The sequence below is a fragment of the Rhincodon typus genome, chromosome 23, assembly GCF_021869965.1.
Source record: "Rhincodon typus isolate 14 chromosome 23, sRhiTyp1.1, whole genome shotgun sequence".
NCBI classification, from domain to species: Eukaryota; Metazoa; Chordata; class Chondrichthyes; order Orectolobiformes; family Rhincodontidae; genus Rhincodon; species Rhincodon typus.
Genome location: NC_063354.1, coordinates 8,337,069 through 8,354,796, shown reverse-complemented (window position 1 = coordinate 8,354,796; position 17,728 = coordinate 8,337,069). Strand labels below are relative to the sequence as shown.

General features: G+C 40.4%; 1 protein-coding gene across 1 annotated transcript in view; it reads right to left on the bottom strand.

The window, feature by feature from the left end:
- Positions 1 to 6,285: 6,285 nt before the first annotated feature.
- The window catches only part of cep131 (centrosomal protein 131), a 115,157-nt gene continuing 103,714 nt past the window's right edge, over positions 6,286 to 17,728 (bottom strand). The window contains exons 20-23 of the mRNA XM_048611093.1: positions 16,958 to 17,135; positions 10,507 to 10,703; positions 9,640 to 9,700; positions 6,286 to 7,155 (exon numbers count right to left, since the gene is read on the bottom strand). Coding sequence (XP_048467050.1) covers positions 7,084 to 7,155; positions 9,640 to 9,700; positions 10,507 to 10,703; positions 16,958 to 17,135 — 508 coding nt within the window. The 3' untranslated portion in view covers positions 6,286 to 7,083. The remainder of the gene's footprint in view (positions 7,156 to 9,639; positions 9,701 to 10,506; positions 10,704 to 16,957; positions 17,136 to 17,728) is intronic.

The window sequence follows — 17,728 nt, the reverse complement described above, 5'->3', positions numbered from 1 at the left end:
ACCGACTCCCACAGCTACCTAGAATACTCCTCCTCCCACCCACCTTCCTGCAAAAATGCTATCCCCTATTCCCAATTCCTTCGCCTCCGCCGCATCTGCTCCCAGGATGAGGCATTCCACTCCCGTACATCTCAGTTGTCCTCGTTTTTCAAGGACCGTAACTTCCCCTCCTCGGTGGTCGAGAACGCCCTCAACCGTGTCTCCCACATCTCCCGCACCTCATCCCTCACACCCCGTCCACGCAATAAAAACCAAAAAAGAATCCCCCTCGTCCTCACGTACCACCCCACCAACCTCCGGATCCAACGCATCATCCTCCGACACTTCCGCCATCTGCAATCCGACCCCACCACCAAAGACATCTTTCCCTCCCCACCTTTATCTGCTTTCCGGAGGGACAACTCTCTCCGTGACTCCCTTGTCCGCTCCACACTCCCCTCCAGCTCCACCACACCCGGCACTTTTCCCTGCAACCGCAGGAAGTGCTACACCTGCCCCCATACCTCCTCCCTCACCCCCATCCCAGGCCCCAAGAAGACTTTCCACATCAAGCAGATGTTCACCTGCACATCTGCCAATGTGGTATACTGCATCCGCTGTACCCGGTGTGGCTTCCTCTACATCGGGGAAACCAAGCGGAGACTCGGGGACCGCTTTGCAGAACACTTACGCTCGGTTCGCAACAAACAACTGCACCTCCCAGTCGCGAACCATTTCAACTCCCCCTCCCATTCCTCAGACGACATGTCCATCCTGGGCCTCCTGCAGTGCCACAACGATGCCACCCGAAGGTTGCAGGAACAGCAACTCATATTCCGCTTGGGAACCCTGCAGCCCAATGGTATCAATGTGGATTTCACAAGTTTCAAAATCTCCCCTCCCCCCACCGCATCCCAAAACCAGTCCAACTCGTCCCTGCCTCCCTAACCTGTTCTTCCTCCCACCTATCCCCTCCTCCCACCTCAAGCCGCACCTCCATCTCCTACCGACCAACCTCATCCCGCCCCCTTGACCTGTCCGTCCTCCCTGGACTGACCTATCCCCTTCCTAACTCCCTACCTACACTCACCTTTACTGGCTCCATCCCCGCCTCTTCGACCTGTTTGTTTCCTCTCCACCTATCCTCTCCTCTATCCATCTTCTATCCGCCTCCCACTCTCTCCCTATTTATTTCAGAACCCCCTTCCCCTCCCCCTTTTCTGATGAAGGGTCTAGGCCCGAAACGTCAGCCTTTCTGCTCCTATGATGCTGCTTGGCCTGCTGTGTTCATCCAGCCCTGCACCTTGTTGTCTCGGATTCTCCAGCATCTGCAGTTCCTACTATCTCTGAGGTAATGAGGTATGATCAGTTCCCCTCTTTCTAATAGCCTCACAGTCAGTGGCACCAAATATTTTTAAGTTTTTTTAAAGCATGTTTTCAGGCTTTCCAGATAAAAAATGAAGGACAGCCAGTTCCAAGGTTTTGAATAAGACAGCGGAATTTTATTACCTACTAAACCAGAGGAAAATGAGAAAATGTGACGTCATACATATGTACAAAAACACAAGTAACAACAATTTAAAAGCAAGGATGGAGGAGAGGGGTGGTGTCTATACACACAGGAGGCAAAGGCAGTTACAATTTAAAGTTGTATAGCCCTTGAGTTGACAGATGTTTACTCTGCAGTGGCAAAGATCACAGCTAATTTTGATTTCTTGATGAACAGTAGTTTTCCAGTTGCTTTCCCCCCCAGAATTAGTTTCTGAGAATGAGAGGGAGGAAGAGCTTTCAGTATCCTGGCTGTTATCAGTCCACTTGGCTTCTTTTCTTTTTTTGCTATTCCAAGGTTGGTATACAGTTCCTTTGTGGATTCTGATGTCTGTGTCATTGTCCAAACTAGATAGTTATAAGCAGCATTTCATCTCTCAGTATATGTGAATTTATCATGCAAGTGAGAATAAAACAAGAGATACAAATTTCTTTACATATCATCTTGATTAATAAGGTAATATTGATGTAGCCAGTTTTGTATTTTTAAAAGTGGTTTGCCTGAGTTTGTCAGGTGAATACAGCAACTATTTTCAGTAAGTTTTTTTTAAAAAAAATCATTTGAGTTCATGTAAGTCTCAAATATTAAAGTCAATATATGGCAATTGAATATTATAGTCCATTTTCATTATGATTGTAACAAAATCAATAGGAATAAAACTCTGCACTGGCTGGAATCATAAGCTGCTCAAAACATTGCATTTGTTAGAGCGAGATCATCCCTGCCCTAGGACTTTGTTATAGTTCATCAGGTCAGGGTCCTAGCCTAACCATCTTCAGCTGCTCATCAATGACCTTCTCCCCATCATACAGTCAGAAGTAGGGATTTTGACTGATGTTTTCATGCTGTTCAGTATCATACATAATTTCTCAGACAGTTCAGCAATCCATGCTTGCAGGTAGCAAGGTTTGGACAACATTCACTTGATGCCATTCTGTGGCAAGTAACATACTACAAGTGTTAGGTAATGACCAACGCCAAAAAAAATCAAGTGTACTTACTTTCCTTTACATTTAATATCATTACAATCCCCAAATTACCCCAACATCAAAATTGTCGGGGTCACCAATAATCAAAACTTAACAAGACCAGCCACATAAATACTGTGGCTACACAAGTCTGGGCATTCTGTGGCAAGCAGAAATTTCATCCAATTATATATTCGGAAGACTTGAAACTTTTGTCTTCAGGTCCTGACATAAATTCTACTCCCTCAGCATCAATTCCATCCTTATTCCTGACAGCTTTTAGAGGCTGAACTAGACTGTTTGCAACCTTGATGTCACATTTGACCCCATGTTGAACTATAAAACACAACCAACCCCCAATGCTAGGAAGGCCTACTTCCACCTTAGTAGCACGATGTGATTCTGTCCTTGTCTCAAATGATCTTCTCACTAACTCTAGATCCAACTGTCTCAATCTTACTTGGTCAGATCCCCAGGGTCTACCCTCCAGAAACATGTGGTCATCCAAAAACTCTTTCCTTATACTAACCTGTGTCACACATTGTTTGCTCATCCCCCTGTACGTGTTGACCTAATTTAGTTCCTGATTAAGCAATGATTTTAAAATTATCATTCTGGTTTTTTCATTTCCTCACATCTCCCCATTTCTGTAATTTCCCCCAGTCAACAACCCTGACCTCTGCACTCTTCTAATTATTTTGAGATTCCCCAATTTCTTCAGCTGTCAAGGGTCTACGCTCGAAAATCCTCTCCCTAAACCTCCCGTTTTACCTTTAAGACATTCTTTGACTACTCCTGTGGTCTTCTAATATCGCCACATGTGGATTAGTGCCAAATATAACATATTAATAACTCTGTGAAGCATCTTGGAACATTTTGTCACAAGCTGCTATATAAATACATGTTGTTGTTAAGTGGCTCATTTCCTTAGTTACCAAAGCCTTTCCACCATTTCCAAGGTATAAATCAGGAAGTGATGGAATTGCCTGGATGAATGCAACTTCGCAACACTCAAACTTTGAAACCATTCAAGCCAATGCAGCTATTTCATTGGCACCCTAATCATACCTTAAACAGACTTCATTATGTACCATCTACAAGATCAATACTGAAGTCTGTACTTTTGTTTGTTTCCCTCAAAGAATACAGACTTGCTGAGCAGACCAGCGTTTAATGCTTATCTGTAACCGTCCTTGAAATGGTGGTGGTGAGTCAGGATGGTGAGAGATTTGGAGATGGTCAAGGCTCCTCAAAAGCACCTCCCAAACCCATAACCTTTCACCTAGAAGTACAAAGGTAGCAATCATATGAGAACACTAGCAGTTCCCAGTCCCCTCAATACCACACACCATCCTGACTTACGGCCATAAGAAACAGGAATAGGAGTAAGCTGTTTTACCCCTCAAGCCTGTTCCACCATTCAATGGGATCATGGCTGATCTAACATGCCTCACGTCCACTTTCCTGCCCTTTCCCAGTAACACTTGATTCCCTTACTTTCAAGAACTTGCCTATCTCAGCTTTAAATATACACAAGGGCTCTGCCCCCACAGCCCTCTGTGGCAAGAAGTTTCAAAGACATTCAACCATCACAGAAGAAATTCCTCCACATCTCAACCTTAAATTATCACCCCTTAATTCTGAGGCTATGCCCTCTGGTCCTAGACTCTCCTAAGAGGGTAACCATGTCTCAGTATTTACCCTGTCAAGCCCCTTAAGAATCCTATGTTTCAATGAGATCACCTCTCTTCCTCTAAATTCAAATGAGTAGAGTCCCAAGCTGTTTGACCTTTGCTTATAACACAATCTTTCCATACCGGAGATCATCCTAATTTCTGAACTACTTCCATTGTATCTCCAGGGGCAGCATGGTGGTTCAGTGGTTAGCACTGCTGCCTCACAGCATCAGGGACCCAGATTTGACTTCACCCTCTGGCGACTGTCTGTGTGGAGTTTGCACAATCTCCCCGTGTCTGTGTCGGTTTCCTCTGGATACTCTGGTTTCCTCCCACAGTCCAAAGATGTGCGGGTTAGGTGGATTGGCCATGGAAAATTGCCCATAGTGTCCAGGGACATGCAGGTTAGGTGGAATAGCGATGGGAAATGCAGAGTGATAGGGATGGGGGGTGGGTCTGGGTGGGATGCTCTTTGGAGGGTTGGGGTGGACTCAATGGGCTGAATGGCCTGTTTCCACACTGTAGGGTTTCTGTGATGATTGTAATAATATATTTTCTTAATAACAGGACCAAAACTGCTTAGAGTACTCCAGATGTGGTCTCACCAGGCACTTTGTACAGTTGCATTAAGACTTCCCTACTCTTACACTCCAACTCCCTTGAAATAACAGCCAACATTTCATTAGCATTTCTAACTAATTGCTATCCCTGCTTATTAGCTTTCTGTGTTTTGTGCACATTTACCCTAAGTACCTGTGAGTTACAGCTTTTTGTCCATTTAAATAATATGCTGTTCTTTTGTCCTCCCTTCCAAAATGAACAACTTCATATTTTCACATATTATACTTTATTTGCCAACTTACATAAGCTATGAATATCTTTCTGTAAACTGTTTGTATGCCTCTCATAAGCTTCCTTTCCATCTATTTTTGACTTGAAGGTATATCACTGTTCCTTCACTGGCCAAACAGCATAGTGGAAGCAGCCACATCTCACAGACTGTAGTGGTTCAGGGAGGCAGCTTTATACATGTTGAGGGTGTGCGCAGAGTACAATTAAGATCAACACAGTAGCTTGTGTCATTTTCTGCTGTTCCTACCACAAAATGGTGTGACATGGTCAATCCTCAGTATATTGAGTCATCTGCTGCCCTCGAAGTTGTGGTATGCCACGTTGTTCCACAGTACTGCTGCAGGTTTCAGGAATGAGATAAGACTTGGCTTAGGAAGAAGCCAAGGAAGAAGCTTCAGATCAGCTACAACAGATGTGATTGGAAAGTAAAATATGGTGGATGCTGGAAATTTGAAACAAATGCAGGAGAATGCTTGAGAAACTCAGCGGTTGCTGATCAAAGAGACCTTGGAGTGTAGGTGGGAACAGTGGGTTGCACAGTGACATTTGGTAGTTTTGCCCATTCACTCCAATCTATGGTGCATGGGAGTTTGATGTTATCTTTCCTCTTTCCTTATACCAAGAGAGATATGGGATGTTTTCTGAAAAGTTCGGAAGCACTTTGGATAGGTAAATCAGGGCAGGATTTTACACTTAATGGTAAGGTCCTGGGAAGTGATTTTCAACAAAGAGACCCTGGAGTGCAGGTTCATAATTCCTTCAAAGTGGAGTCCGAGGTAGACAGGATAATAAAAAAGTCATTTAGTATGCTTGCCTTCATTGGTCAGTGCATTGAGTATGGGAGTTGGGAGGTCATGTTTGTGGCTGCACAGGACATTGGTTAGGCCACTTTTGGAATACTTGTTCAATTCTGGTCTCCCTGCTATAGGAAGGATGTTGTGAAACTTGAAAGGGTTCAGAAAAGATTTACAAGGGTGTTGCCAGGGTTGGAGCTATAGGGAGAGGCTCAATAGACTGGGGCTATTTTCCCTGGAATGTCAGAGGCCGAGGGGTGACCTTCTAGAAGTTTATAAAATCATGAAGCATGGTTAGGGTGAATAGCCAAGGTCCTTCCCCAGGATGGGGGAGTACAAAACCAGAGGGATTAAATTTAAGGTGAGACAGGAAAGATTTAAAAGGGACCCAAAGGGCAACTTTTTCATGCAGAGGGTGGTGCATGTATGGAATGAGCTGCCAGAGGAAGTGGTGGAGGCTGGTACAATTACAACATTTAAAAGGCATCTGGATACATACATGAATAGGAATGCATTTAGAGGGACATGGCCACATGCTGGCAAATGGAACTAGATTAACTTATGATACCTGGTCTGCATGAATGTGTTGGATCGAAGGGTCTGTTACCTTGCTGTACAGCTCTATGACTCTATGGCTCTAGGTCTGGCAGCATCTGTGGCGAGAGAAACTGAGTTACCTCGCTGTACAGCTCTATGACTCTAGGTCTGGCAGTATCTGTGGCAAGAGAAACTGAGTTACTGTTCTGAGTCTGGTATGATTCTTCTTCATGTGATTTGTCCAGCAATAATTAGATTGTGGGGGAGAAAGCTATACTGGCAGTTATTTATCACTTCAGCTTGGCACTGAATTTCTTAAATTCAAGTAGGCGTTTCTAACCAAAATTAAACAAAGTGGGTCAGAGAAGAGTCATTTAATTACAAGAGATTTTATGCAATAATGAAACTAATTGAAATACTTTATAAATTCTGTCATGCTACACATTACAGCTAACATACAAAATAAGGGCTGCAATTTGAGAAAAATATTACGGTACATAATGTAGAAAAATAAAAAAAAATTTTTAAAAAGACCATTTAGCTAGAATGTTTGATTTGGACAGTTAAACTACATGAGATTACCGATCAAAAACAAACATTAATGCTATTCTTATGGCATTTGCACAAATCATCACAATTGCGCATCTCACATATTCAACTCGATGGTGCAAATACTCCCAGCATGAGGTTTATGGTCTCAATGGTCTCTGGTCTAATGGTCTCCATGTTCATTTACCAAGGAGTTGCTTTCTTTGTTGTTCAAGTAGAGCTTCAAGATGATCTGCTCTTTTATGTGCTGCCTAAACACATAAATGATGTTGCACAAGAATTAAAAATAGTTTTTTTGTCAAAGTTTAATGAACATTTTAAAATAATAGCTTGAAAGCAATTAACTGCTGCATTCAGTATCTAAAGGGCTAGTTTCTGCAGCTTTATATAACATTAATGATGCCCAGCATCCTTGTAAGCTAAGGAAAGTTGTTCCAATGATAGTTCATGACATCTGGATGCTTACATGAATAGGAACAGGTTTAGAGGGACATGGGCCACATGCTGGCAAATGGAACTAGATTAATTTAGGATACCTGGTCGACATGGATGTGTTGGACTGTTATGACTGAAATCTTCACACTGTTTCTCACACAGAGAGCAACAAATCGGGAAATCTTTTCTCAAAGCTGGTGAAATCAGTGGATGCATTTATTGAATTTAAACCATCTGGTGTAACATTCCAATATTTCTACTCCTTTTATTTCATTTTAGCCTATCAATGTATCTTTCCATGTCATTTTCTAGGATTCCCTTGGATACAGCTATGCAATTCAACTCAGCTACTCAATGTGGTTACAAGTTCCATATTTTGACCTCTCTAAGTAAATCAGATATGGGTCTCTACGGTTACAGAAAGGCAATTGGTAAATCAAAATGCAGATGAAACAAATACAGAAATAGCTGGAAAACTCAACGACTCTGGAGTATCTGTGGGGAGAAAGTAGACTCAACGTTTCTAGTCCAGTGACCCTTCTTCAGACGCAGGTGATTTTTTTTTACTTAAAGGAATGTTGGAACTAGCTTGAAGGGCTGAATAACTAACTTGTGTTCTCTGGATCTTCCAATATCATCTATTTTACAACCTGAAGTCTCAAACAACAAAGGAACACATTCGCAATGGGCACTGCTATAAAGATGTATTTAATTACAACTAAAATTAATGGAATTAATAAAAACGCAGGACTGACAGTTTCATATGTCAGTAATTGCACACTCTGCTAGGGCTGAATGAATCAATATGGATGATTTCCAGGAGACTGGAATCAGACAAATGTAGCTTCCATGCCTAAATGTTACTTCAAAATTTAAAATTCTTCAAGATTTTATAATGAAGTTGACTTTTCTTTGTTGTCATTCTTTCTTTTGAAAATGTTTGCCCTGATTAGGAATGAACTCAATACCTCAAGGATCTCTTCAAATTACATTTTTCAGAGGTACAAGATCCATAAGTACAGCCACTGAAGTTTACAGTTTAGAATACCAACTGGCAGATATTGGAAAGCAGCTGATTGAAGGTCAGTGGTGCAAGGTGTGAAGGTCTACAAGAAATTTAAACGATAATAAAAGCAAAATGCTTCTGATGCTAGAAATCTGAAATAAAAACTAAATTCTCAAGACACTGGGCAGGCTGGGCAGCAGCTATGGAGAGTGAAACAAAGTTCATGTTTCAAGTTTGATATGACTCCTCTTCAAACAGGAAGGACAGTCATATTGGACTTGAAACATTAATTCTGCTGCCAGACCTACTGAGTTTCTCCGTATTTGAACGATAATCCAGCTACATGGTACTTCAAGGAGGGGAATGAATGAGGAATAGTTCAAAATTTCAGTTATTCCATAACACAAGTAAAAAGGAAAAGGAAAAGACTGAATTCCAGCAAGTGAAGATATAATTAACAAGTTGCTTCTATTTTTGAGTACCATTTAAAAATCAGCCCATTCAGGTTGCATACGTATGGGGAAGCTAGAAAATGAACATCAGAATTAGGTAAATTAGGGAAAGGCTTCACAGGTAATGACAGCTAAAAGGCATCCTTTTCCCTCCTAAAGTGCCTGTGTGGTGTGCTTGAGAATTGCTACCGCCAAAGTCAATCCAATGTTAATTTGCTGGGTTGGTAAGGAAGATCCTAGAGAAAGAAAGGTCCTGAGCATGTTCAGTAGATTTACTTTGAGATTGCCATTAGCAGTGTGAAACCCTAGTGCTAGGAGTTGGCAGTCACAGTACTCAATCAAATCCAACATTAAAGCAGTTAATGAGGTTGCTGAGGCCATAGTTATGATTGGATAAGGATGACAGTGTGCATTAAGAAACAAAGATGGAACTAAGATCAACTGCCATTATTTAAACGTAGTGCTCCTTCATTCAATCAGAATAAAAATCCTAATCCCAATTAGAAATTGAGCAATGATAGATCAATTTGAATATGTTATGTTTCTGAGGTAAATCAGAAAGGAGGGAATATTCATTTTGTAGTGAAGGTTGGATATTGGTATTTGAAACTAGGGCATTATACCTCATGAAGCATTCTTTTACGGCAAGTTTGTTACACTTTTAAAACATCTCAGAATTAAGAGAATACAACAGCAAATGCAATGACTGATTGAAATTTGACAGTGTAATAAAAACGTTACCAAATGCCACTGGTTTTGTATGTTTCAATTTAAGTAGTCAGTGACAATTTTGAAAGTGGGTGAGAAACTAAATGCTTAGCTGGTTTAAAGTAAACACTCACTTCATATTGTTTTCGAAGATTATTCACTGCTTCTTCTTTCTTTACTATTGCTACTTTTACCCTATAATAAAAAAAATTCAAAACATCAGTACCATGCAAGGTACAGCAGCCCTGAAACATTTCAGCCAGTAAACCACAACACCAAAAAGATCCTAATTAAAAAGAAACTTCATCCCTAAAATTAATCCTTCCATTATAGATGGTAATTGAACCATTGTTAAATCTAGAGTTCAACACACAAACAAGTCATTTGGCTGGATTGATTTATGCTCCATTTGAATCTCCTACCAAACTTATTGAAAAAAAAGTTTTCATTCAGTGTTACTTTAAATGCATCTATACATTATCCTCAACTACTTGTGGTTGTGAATTCTACATTCTCAAAGTGCTTTCTCTTGAATTTCTCATTAAGTATCATTAATGCATCTATTTTTGGTCTCTAGCACAGGTGTAAACATTTCTCTTTATCTATTGACAAACCTTTTCATAATCTCAAAGATCCGCATAAGATCAGCTGTCACTCCTTTCTAGAGCAAACAGCTTCAACCGGCTCAGCTTTTCCTGTTAAGCACGCAGTTTCAGGTCAGTTTTTATTAATCTTTCTGGCACCTGCTCTGTGTCTCTTTATGACATGAAGTTAGAATTATACATTAAACTATAATGTGGTCTAACCAACATTCAACTGAAACTGAATGTAAATTGTTTGCTTTTCAACTCTATCCCTCTAATTATAATTAATATCAATAATATTACATACAGTGAAGAATTATTTGCCGAAGAACAGGACTTCATTATATTTTTATATTCGTATTCAAACATTAATCTGGATTTGGACTATCCCGCCAATCTAAAGAATGTACACTGTACCTTTTATGGACCTCCTCCAGCTCTTCTTCCTTCTCTTTAGTGATTCGCTCCACTTCCAAACGATGACGTGCTCTCATCTCAGACATCTCTGTCTTTAATCGCTTGTTTTCTTCCTCAGTGCTGACTAACCGGTCTGCAAACTCTTGACGAATTACTTCAGCTAAACTGTTCCTCTCTTCTGTAAGTCTGTCATTGATCTGGTTCCAAAATGAAAAATGACAATAAATTACACAAACCCGGCAAAGTCCAAAGGGATTTCTTTATTAAGTTTCAGATAATCATAATGAAAGTCTCCTTTGCTTTTTTAATTTTTAAAAGGATGAACGTGTAAAATTAATAAGTTGGTTCTTGCATATTTTGTTACAGGCAGTATTACTGAGAATGTGGAACTGAAGCAACATCAAACACATTGGGACCAGCTCTTGGAAGCTCACTTGGCTTGTCCCCATTCCAAAAGTACATCCTAGGAGGAAAAAGCAAGAAGCAACATAGACAGGTAAGTATAATGGCCCAACCAAGATAGCTATGGATGGACAGGAACTTTGTATTATTTTATACTTTTGGCAGAAGAAACCTTGCTGTGACAAGGTTGCCTGTGTAATGCATAAGATTCTGAACCATATACTAACTTGGAAAATGACTCCGTTCTTTCAGAGATTAATTGTCCTATGTTAGTGTCAGACTTGTTTCAGTGGCAGCACTTGACTGTAACTCAAAAGATTGTGGTTTCAAGCCACATACCAGAGACTTAACCACGTAAACTAAGCCCATGTTTCAGAAGAGTGTGGAGGGAACACTACACTGTTGAAGATTCTGTTTCCTTGATGAGATGATAGTCAAGGCCTTGTGTCTAATGTTTCAAGGGAGGGGGAAGGAATCTCAAGCTGCTGCAGAGCTCAGAGCATGACAGAAAAATGAAAATGCAAGCAGGAGATCCTCTTCTTTCTTCTACTGGTTTCAATTGCTTTCATAAACCAGTCCAACAATTTTCAAGTTCACCACCTCTCCCCATTGCCCAAGTCATCCACTGAGGATTCTGTTGATCAAACCACTGAAGCAACATGAGGGAAATTTCAAGTGTACTGTTTATGCAAATTGTACTATTTTACCACTTTTTTTTACTATAGATAATAATGTTGAAAATGAATCTCTAGCAATCATCTGTGTTTCAGCATTTACTTTCTAATCAGAGATGAGGCAATTTGCCAAAATGTTTTATGAAGCATTGTAAAGATACTTAAACAATTTAGGATTTCCAGCAATATCAAGAACATCACACGGGCAAAGAATAGTTTCACTGGGCCTTAGGGTTGTTCCCCCAAAGGGCAAAGGTCAATCCCACAAATTTTACTCTTTGTCCATTAACAGTGAGTATTGTTATTAACACTATCTTACGATCAATCATACAAATATTTCAGGTCAAAGACAGCTTTCCCAGTAATAATGTGCTATCACTCTTCATTACCAGTACTGATTACGAAAACATCTTCTTTCAAAATTTGTCAATATTTTCTCATACTGAGACAGACACTCTTATACTCCGAAGTTCCTGCTCCTCACCTCCTGGTAGTCAGAAGGTTGTAGGTTTAAATGTCACTACAAAGAACAGAACACTTATCCTAGGTTAACACTCCAGTGTAGTGCTGAGGAAGTGTTGTACAGTTGAAAGATGTAACTTTCAGGTAAGACTTTAAAACAAAAAACAAATTATCTATTCAAACGGGCATAAGCATTTCTATGATATCATTCAGTAAATAAAGCAAGAGAGTTTTTCCTTTTCTTAATGAATTTTATTTCTCAGCCAACAAATTGAGGTAAGGAACTCGGCTCCTGACTTCCCAAAGCTTTTTAAAGGCTCACGTCAAGAGTTTGATGGAAGACTCTGCTTGCCTGAATGGGTGCAGCTCCAACAACACTCAAGAAGCTTGACACCCTCCAGGACAGAGCAGTCCATTTGATTGGCACCACATCCACAAACATCCATTCCCTCTGCCACCTATGGGTATTAGCAGCTGTGTGCATCATTCACAAGACACACTGTAGCAACTCATTCTTAGATCACAGATCTAAATATCTAGGTTCTTTTAAGAACACCTTCCAAATCCATAATCGTTATTGATTAAAAGGACAAAGGCAGCAGATGCACAGCAACACCATCATCAAGATCCTCTCCAATTTGCACACCATCCTGATTTGTAAATACATTACCATCCCTTCACTATCACTGTGTCAAAAACTCATTCCCTAACAGCACTGTGAGGGTATCTACACCAACTGAACTGCAGTAGTTCAAGGCGGTAGCTCATAGCGGTTTTTCAAAGGCAATTAGGGATGGGTAATAAACACCAGGATGCTGAAATCCTGTGAGCAAATATTAAGAAAAACAACACAGCTATTAAAAAAAAAAGGATTATCTAACAATTGACTTGTGAGATTTTGCTGCACAGAGGTTTAATCTCATGTTTGTCTACAGCACAACAGTGATCACACTTCGGAAGGAACACATTGTCACAACACACTTCACAGCCAATGTAAGATCCCAAAACTGCACTAGATCAAAACAACTAATTTCCCTGTCAGTTTGTACATGTGTTATTTTCTTTTTTAAATACAGAGTTTGCACACTGGCATTTTCTCAGCCCACATTTCAAAACTAAAAGAAATGTATAGAACACTCATCATGTTCAGTTTGAGATTCCACACAGAATAGCATTTAGCCTTCATGTGAAGTGAAACCATTACAGAAAAGGTGAGCCCTCAGACATATTTGAGAAGATGGGAATGCATAAAATTCAAAGTCTTAATATTCAAACTTACAGAGACCTACAGATTTTCATAACAAGATTTGGATTTATACACTGTACAAAATCATATAATAAGTCACTGATGACACGAATTGTGTCCAAAGATAGTAAAGAGCTAGGATAAAATTAGCAGAGCTTGACTGTGTTCTGTATTGCTTAATGCTTTCTTGAAATAAAAATGCCTTCACTAAAACTCTTAATATTGTAATTTATTATTAGAAAAACATAAGAATTTTGTCTCATTAACTGATGGTTACCTGAATGTTTTCCTAATTCCTAGCAGAATTGTTTAAGCATTACTATAGGAAATTAGTGAGCTAATGTTAACACCAGCAAGCGTACCCCTCTTTGAGCTACAAAGATTCGGGATTTGTTGATGACTTTCTTGAATTAACAACTGAACTGAATATTCACAAGGGAAAAATGCTACTGATTACTATGAAAACGTTAGGCAAATCTGGTGGTGAAAAAAAGACTGAGGTGACAAGGTCCCTCATGGTAGGCTGGTACAGAAGGTAAAGTCGCACGGCGTCACAGTTGAGCTTGCAAGATGGATAAAAAAACTGGCTCGGTCATAGAAGACAGAGGAATCAGTGGAAGGGTGTGTTTCGGAATCAAGGGCTGTGACTAGTGGCATTCCTCAGGATCAGTGTTAGGACCTTTGTTTTTTGCAATATATATAAATGATTTGGAGGAAAATGTAAGTGGTTTGATTAGTAAATTTGCGGATGACACAAAGATTGGTGGAATTGTGGATAGCGATGAGGACCATCAGAGGATCCAGCAGGATATAGATCGGTTAGTGACTTGGGCAGAGAGATGGCAGATGGAGTTTAATCCAGGAAAAATGTGAGGTAATGAGTTTCGGACTGTCTAATCCAGATGGAAAATATACAGTAAATGGCAGAACCCTTAAGAGTACTGATAGGCAGAGGGATCTGGGTGTACAGGTACACAGGTCACTGAAAATGGCATCGCAGGTGGAGAAGGTGCTGGAGAAGGTAGTCAACAAGGCATATGGCATGCTTGCCTTCATCAGCTGGGGCACGGAGTTTAAAAATTGGCAGGTAATGTTGCAGCTTTATAGAATCTTAGTTAGGCTGCATTTGGAATAGTGTGTTCAATCTGGTTGTCACACTACCAGAAGGATGTGGTGACTTTGGAGAGGGTACAGAAAAGATTTACCAGGATGTTGCCTGGTATGGAGGGCATTAGCCATAAGGAGAGGTGGAGAAACTTGGGTTGTTCTCACTGGAACGTTGGAGGTTGAGGGGTGACCTGATAGAGGTCTACAAGATTATGAAGGGCATGGACAGAGTGGACAGTCAGAAGCTTTTTCCCAGGGTGGAAGAGTCAGTTACTAGGGGGCTTATGTTTAAGGTGCGAGGGGCAAGGTTTAAAGGTGATGTACAAGGCAGGTTTTTTACACAGAGAGTGGTGGGTGCCTGGAACTTGATGCCGGGGGAGGTAGTGGAAGCAGATACAATAGTGAATTTTAAAAGCGTCTTGATAAATACATGAATAGGATGGGAACAGAGGGATACGGTCCCTGGAAGGGTAGGGGGTTTTCGTTGTCACAGGCAGCATGTCGGTGCAGGCTTGGAGGGCCAAAGGGCCTGTTCCTGTGCTGTAATTTTCTTTGTTCTTTGCTCAATAAGAGAATTCAGTGAAGGGCCAGAATTAAGCTAGGTAAGTCACAAATTGCGTCCGAAGAAAAACAAAAACACTCTTGGAAAGATGGTAAGATGGGAAGAGGCAAACAGGATTACACAATTTACAGCTCTGAAACAAGCTATTTGGTGAAACTGGTCCATGTTAGTGTTTATGTTTCAAATGAAATGCTACTCCCTCTGATCAGCATATCCTTCTGTTTTCCTTCACATGCTTCCCAACTTTCCAATTATACACATATATCCTTTCCAAATCAAATATTTCATGTACCAGTAAGTTCCACAGAAAGTGCTCACTGCACTTGTCATACTTGCAATTGAGAATCAAAAATTCAATCTCAAAACCAGGACATACGCTTTGGCCTATGATATCACCTAATAAATAGTGTGTGTGTTGTGAAGGTATAATGGTAAAGCAAATAGCCATCTTTTAAAGATGGCTAAATACTCTGAGGCCAATGCAACTGTCATCTCATTTCCACTCTTACACAGTGAGAAAGACCCTATAAAAGTGGGCTGCTCCAATTTCAGGAATGTCCCCATAAAATGTGACTGTATGTAACAATTACTGTACAGAAAAGCATTAAATAGCAATGAAAGATTAACAACAGGATTAGACATAATAGGTTGAGTGTCAAAAAAACGGATGAAAAATCTATTAGCAAGATAGAAGGACCAAAACAAATGGTTAACAAACCATGGGAGCAAATGAAGCAATCTATTGACAATCACGTAGGAAAATGCACAAGACTTTGAAGCAGAATCAAAGACTCAAATCATCTGCTAAGTCACAGACTTAATCAGAGACAAAGGTGCAAATTCATAGTCCAAAGTCAATATTCCTCTGTTGTTTCTATGAACATACACTAGGCTTCTTCCATCTTCTAATAATAATGCCTCAAAACCCATATTTGGAGATTTGACACAAATATATCATGATTGAGTCCATATTCCAATAGTTACTCAGAGTGGAAATTGCTTTCATAACGCAAATAATCCAATTACATAACAAAAATAAAGTTCAGTTTCTGCTTCTGCAGGTATTTTGCTGAACCAATAATGGTGAATCAATATTTCCATTCCGCACTTCATGCTCAGTTAATAGTTTTCCTCCCATTTTTCAAAGCAATAATAGAGTTTTGTAGCCCAACTGAAGAGGCTCAAAGTGCCAGTACTTTTGGTGGGTACTACTAACTCTCCAGCATGAGGGAGAGCTGCCCAAATGCTAAGGTTCCTTTGAAGATGGGTAAGTTTGCTTTCATAAGCCAGGATAAGTAGACAAGCCATGGTGATCAGAGCAAGGGGAGAGATTGCAATTGCAGTGGCAGCAATTTAGGCAGGGGCAGCCATAGTCACTGGGGTGTCCCACATCTTCCCTGGGAACTCACTGGGAAGCCAGAATGCTTAGGTAGCAGCAAGAAGATTTGGGGCTCCCCTGCCAATGTCTTCCCCTCAGCAACCCCAGCCATCTCCAAAACACTAAGAAAATTCCGTTCAAAGATACAAAGATACTGCTGCTGCTTTCAGTCCAGCAGTATCAAACAAAGTGGCCATTTGTAATAGTGAACAGAGACAGCGTTGCATAACTCTTGAGGGATGTTACCATTGTTCCTTTTCAATATTGACAGTCATCCAATAAAGGCAACTTGACAGAAATCATGAGGTAAAACCCTAGCTAACTTTCTCCACCTTTTAACCAAGAGCACTAAGGCCAATTATGATTCCTGTAATGGCATTAAATATGTTTCACTATGAATATGAAACATTAACAGTTTGACAAGCACTACTTTACTGAATATTGCTTATTGAGGTGGTGCCTGATAGTCATGTTCTTGAGATAATCGGATTAAAATACTTAGATGTTTTAAGACTGACGTGGACATGATGGGCCAAAGGACCTCTTTCCTTGCTACAGAAACTCTCTGATAAAGTATGATTGATATACTGAACACTAACAAATAAACACCTCCGTGTTACCTTTCTGATATCTTCTATTTCTTGTTCTTTATATCTGAATAATCCCTTGAAGCGGATAGTCTCTCCTTCCGCATCCATCAGCCGTGCCTTAAGTTCATTACATTTTTCCTGCAGATTGCGTTCTGAGCGTTCCAGTTCCCTCAGCTCAGATTCATATTTGTGACGAACATGCTTAATCCTACAAAAAGTAAATTTTACATACATAGGTTTGAATTGCACGTTTCACTTGGTTTAATGTAATATCAGTACCACCACTGTCCCCAACCTGTGTGGTGATGATGCAGAAGATTTTGTTGTATGGTTTCTGGAGTACACCATGGTTTGAATGTAGTTTCAGAAACTGAGATGCATTAGGGAGAAGTAAAGTTATCTCAACACTATTTCCAAGAGGCAATCACATCCTTTACGTTCAGTACAAATGTTAAATTTGAGGAAAGCTAATTATAACAGCATTAGGCAGGAACTGGAAAAATTGGAAGTTGCTTGAAAAGCTCAGCAGGTCTGGCAGCATATATGAAGAAAAAATCAGAGTTAACGTTTTGGGTCTGGTGACCCTTCCTCGGAACTGATGGTGGCTGGGAAAACTTCAGATTATATGCAGAAAATAGGGAGGGGGATGGGGTAGGGAGTAAACGATAGGATAGAGCTCAAAGAGAGAGAAGAACAGTTGGACAGACAAAGGAGTTGATAACGATCTGGCTGGGAGGGTGAATAGTTGTTAATGGGGACTGTTAGTGACTAACAACAGGAGGTGTGTAATGGCAGGCTATA